Source organism: Zerene cesonia, chromosome 6, assembly GCF_012273895.1.
Source record: "Zerene cesonia ecotype Mississippi chromosome 6, Zerene_cesonia_1.1, whole genome shotgun sequence".
Lineage (NCBI taxonomy): Eukaryota > Metazoa > Arthropoda > Insecta > Lepidoptera > Pieridae > Zerene > Zerene cesonia.
Window position 1 is genome coordinate 2,933,848 of NC_052107.1, and position 4,474 is coordinate 2,938,321.

The following is a 4,474-nucleotide window of genomic DNA, read 5'->3' on the forward strand; positions in this document are numbered from 1 at the left end:
AATCATTTCATTTCATTTCATTTCATTTGTATTTGAATTTTTTTGTGGACGCATGTATTATGTATTGGTTATTGATATATCTTTTCATGTTTACTAACTTATCGTGATCAGCAATTACTAACAAAGAAACTACTGTGACTTATTAAAAACGCCCCGATATTGGCGATAAAACTTAATTACAAGGGCAGTTATGGCTCGTAAACAAAACATCAAATTCACGTGCACGCACACATTGCAATTATATCTAATCGTGTCCCCCATAAAGCTTACACTATCGGACAATCCCTTGTCGTTCATTAATTTAGAACTTCCCAACTGATAAACGGTTTAATTAAATATATACTGGGAATGTTTGTCGCCACTGCATGGAAATAAACATGCATTTTGTTAGCTTGTAAGCCAATTAAAAATCCAATAATAGCATCAACAAAGCTCTTAGCGTTCAGGTATTTTATAAATAAAACTAACAAAATTCGCAAATTGGCCGCATGCCATGGCGGGCGATGCAAGTTCAATGTTCTGACTTGGTAACACATTAATGTGTTATAATTAGCCAATGTTTTTGTAACCCATATTATTGCATTAGTGAAACAAAGATACATTTAACACAAATTCAATTGGTTATGCATGAAAGTTGTTGGGTCTTTTTTTTTAATCTTCTTACAAAATAAGGACTTATATGAATTAACGTCCTTTACGAAAATCATAAAATATTCACATATTAGTCCATATTATTAGCCAGCTTTAAAAATTTAAATTTTTTTATTACTAGCAGTGTGCCCTGGCTGCTATATATATACTATAGCCCTCAGGGATTTTTGATAGCATTTACTGTATGGAGAAGTAATCTCCTAATAAATATTGATATACCTGGTCAGCCAAATTTGAAGCTTCACCACTAATAGACTGAAAGTCTTTTGAAGCCTCATTTGAAACCGGCTTTATAGTGGTAGATGATTTGTTCTTCATCACTGATTTTGCCGATGATGATTTCTCTCGTTTATAATCGGATCCTTTGAAAGCATTCTTCTTTTTTTTGGTATCTATAAACTGTTGCAAAAGAGTTAAATTTACCATAAGAAGTGAGAAAAATACATAATTTTTTGGTTCGGAATTCAGAACGTATATCAGATTCATTTTGCCAGTGCAATCTCAAAAATATTAATGTATTTATGAACTTTCTGATTTAAAATTCTAAAAAATGCATTCCGCCAGTGGGTCGGCCTTATTAATATAATCTCGGCTTTATTAAGTCACATATGGAGACAAATTCAAAAAAGGTAAATAGATTCTTATGAAAATGCAACTCTAAAAGAATAGAAATGTCTTACCTCAGCACTTTCACTAATGTTTCCAATGCTCCTCGAAGTAAAGCTCTTGCTATCTTCAAATACGTCTTCCTCCTTTTCATATCCAAAGTGATAGTATCTGAAATAGAATAATTAAAAAAAAAACTAATAAACTTTTGATGGTAATGTGCAGACAAAGCTTGCAAAAAAAAAAATCTAAGAAAATTTATAAAAAAGGTTTGTTAAACGTATTACATTTTAAATTGTGCTATTTAATATAAGACACTTAATATGTTAAAAATATTTTTTCTATATTCTATTATCTGTACCTTATTAAAGCTCGCGATGCATACACCGTGGGATGATACGTTAATGAGGGGTTTAAATACACCCTGTTAAGATTCACCCCCCTAGTATCAGTTCTGTAATGACCCCTGGCCACCCCATCTGGGTTAAGAAATGGTATCATTTTGAACACATATATCTTCCTGAGCTGAATGGCGATGGGGTCATTCCTGGTTAGTATCAAGTTTAAAAACCCATTGAATACGAAACTTGAAGGTGTTTCTCCTGGATGTACTCGGGCAGATATGAATATCACCTGATAGGAAAAAAATGATTTTGTTTTATGTTGTAATAGAATATTTAAATATTGTAATAATTTCTATATGTTAAAAAAACATTTTTGTCAAGTTGTTCTTGTTTTATTATCCCTTTTTTTTACTAATATAATTTGAAATGGTGTTTCATTAGTTTGCATTTCATTCCCTTTGGACTTACTTTTGAGTGAAGGTAGATGCAAAAACTAGTGACCTTATTGTTTTAAATAGGTTCTGAATTATTTTATAATATTAATTATTTATTAATGGCTCGTGTGTAGGTAATAATTACAAAACACAGAATTACTTAGTTTTAAGAAAAGAATCTTAAAAGATTTTAAATAAATAAATTACGAGAGTAAAAACTGTGAAATTACCTTTTTGTTTTGAAACTTCAATGGTCTTTCTTGGTTGTCAGGAAACAAATTTTTTAGTCGCTCCTCTCTTTCTGTTGTTATACCATGATGTGATGAAATAGTTAGCAAATCCACCCTTCTCCCTACAAATTCCAATAATTATTAACACCATAACATATACACTAATTTTTTTTCACAAAATGAGGTAACTATTATTCCTGGAGTCGGAGGTAAAATCCTTATTCGTTTTTGGAAAGTTCAGTAGAGAGAAAAAAAAATAGAGAAATATATTTCTTACCTTCGAGAGAGTAAATAAGACATTCTCTGTAATAGTAGATATCATCAGGTGATTGCGGCGAGGGCAATGGCAGCATTTTGAGATCAATAGAATTTAAAGCTATTTGCAACTCGGCAAATGAGAATGGATATGTGAAAGCAAAAAATGTTGTTGCCTTGGGGTTTTCGCTAGTTCGGTACTTGAAACTGAGTGTAAAGGTATTGTCATCAGTCTGAAAAAAAAGGTTTTATATAAAACATCTTCATTTAACAGAGAGTAAATGATAGCAGGATAGCTGGATAGTAAAAAAATTATGGAGATTATTGGGTAAATGATATTAAAAAATTCATGAGATTTTAATATATATATAATATTACCGAATGAACAGGACGGTCTCTTATCCTTTCCCATTGCGGTTTCCCTGGCAGTGTCCTAGTCACTGGTGCCATCCCTTGATTATACATTTTGCCTTGCTTGTTCAGGTTTATGATATTCAACCTCACCTACAAATAGTTATTACATGTTTAATAAAAAAGTACATATACATATTAAAATTTTCGTTTTTTTTTTATATTTATTAACCTTTACTTTTGGTATAATGCATATTTTGTATGGTTTGTATTCAATTGTTTCAATCAAATAGGAATAATAACTGGCCAAACAAAGAAGTTTTCCATTGTTTAGTTAAACTTTATAAGTTCGGTAATAATTCTTATACTTTATTAAACATTAAAATAATAAAATTCACCTGCACATTTGGTTCAGCTGCCTGTATGCCAAAGTAAAACCAGGTACGGTTACCATTCTCAAACTCAGTGCCAGCACAATCAGGCCTTGTCCACAGATTGAATTCATAATCAGGTGTTTCTGAAGTGTTTGTTTTCTGATTGACTGTTGGAGCTAATACATTTTTTTATTATTAATTAACTGTAGGTTGCTATCACATATAAAATAATATAAATATAAAATAATATATAATATTCCCAGTAATTTATCCATAATGTTTATGCTTATGTGTTTATAGTGTTGAAAATTTTAATTTCATTGTATTATGTAGGTATACTTATATACTAATTTTTAATATTATGGCTTAAAAATGGTTACTTACCAATAAGCTCCGTTGGGACTCGCTCTACATGTCCCAGATTTCCAGAGTCAAAATTATGAATAAAATAAAATCCTCCACATTCTATTATATTATTTCGATCCATAACTAATTACATTGGCCTACATTATACAAAAATCGCTAATAAGACAAATTTTACGGGGTTGTTCCATGCGTTTAACACAACAATTTGCGCGACGATATTTTCTTTTTAAAACACATATTTATCAATTTCGAATTGACACCATAAAATAGTAAAACTTCACTGTTTTTCTAAACAAAATTATGTAATTTTGTTGACATCGATTGACGGATAACAGCTGATTTGTTTTATTGGTAGGTTTTTATATTTAGAACGATTTTATTAGTAGAAAAATTAAGCAACTTTTATATTACTTGCTAAATGTTACTTTAAATTTTTTAATATATTGCTGTTGAAATAAAAAATATAAGGTTCATTCACTTTTTAGATGAAAAAATCACTTTTTCATCATAAAATTTTATTCAAGATGGCTGCTCAACACACAGCACAGATAAACCAATTTATGCAGATAAATAATATTTAAAAGATTTTTTTTTAACAAGTTTTACTGTATTATCTTTATTGCAAATTTTAAATTTAAATAAATATAATTATATCCTTCATACCTATTCAACTATCCTATCAAGATAACATCCAATCAAGAATTTGTAAATGCTGCATTACGATATTATAAACGCGAATGTATACAAGGATGCATGTATTTATGTTTTTCTTACACGAAAGAATTCGTGTAAGAAATATACAATACATATCGGATCTGCACAGCATTTGGTACAGAGAGAATTGATTTTGTTGTTACTTGGCA

The 4,474-nt window shown here is 29.9% G+C and overlaps 1 protein-coding gene across 3 annotated transcripts in view; it reads right to left on the bottom strand.

Moving 5' to 3' along the window:
- The window catches only part of LOC119840461 (cytosolic carboxypeptidase-like protein 5), a 14,663-nt gene extending 10,527 nt beyond the window's left edge, over positions 1-4,136 (bottom strand). For all 3 annotated transcript variants that reach the window (XR_005288312.1, XM_038367090.1, XM_038367088.1), the window contains exons 1-8: positions 3,630-4,136; positions 3,270-3,421; positions 2,899-3,024; positions 2,543-2,753; positions 2,266-2,387; positions 1,619-1,890; positions 1,332-1,428; positions 871-1,050 (exon numbers count right to left, since the gene is read on the bottom strand). Coding sequence is in view for 2 of the 3 variants with exons in the window: in XM_038367090.1 (XP_038223018.1) it covers positions 871-1,050; positions 1,332-1,428; positions 1,619-1,890; positions 2,266-2,387; positions 2,543-2,753; positions 2,899-3,024; positions 3,270-3,421; positions 3,630-3,732 (1,263 nt within the window). In the remaining variant the exon portion in view is untranslated. The remainder of the gene's footprint in view (positions 1-870; positions 1,051-1,331; positions 1,429-1,618; positions 1,891-2,265; positions 2,388-2,542; positions 2,754-2,898; positions 3,025-3,269; positions 3,422-3,629) is intronic.
- Between the last annotated feature and the right edge of the window lie 338 nt (positions 4,137-4,474).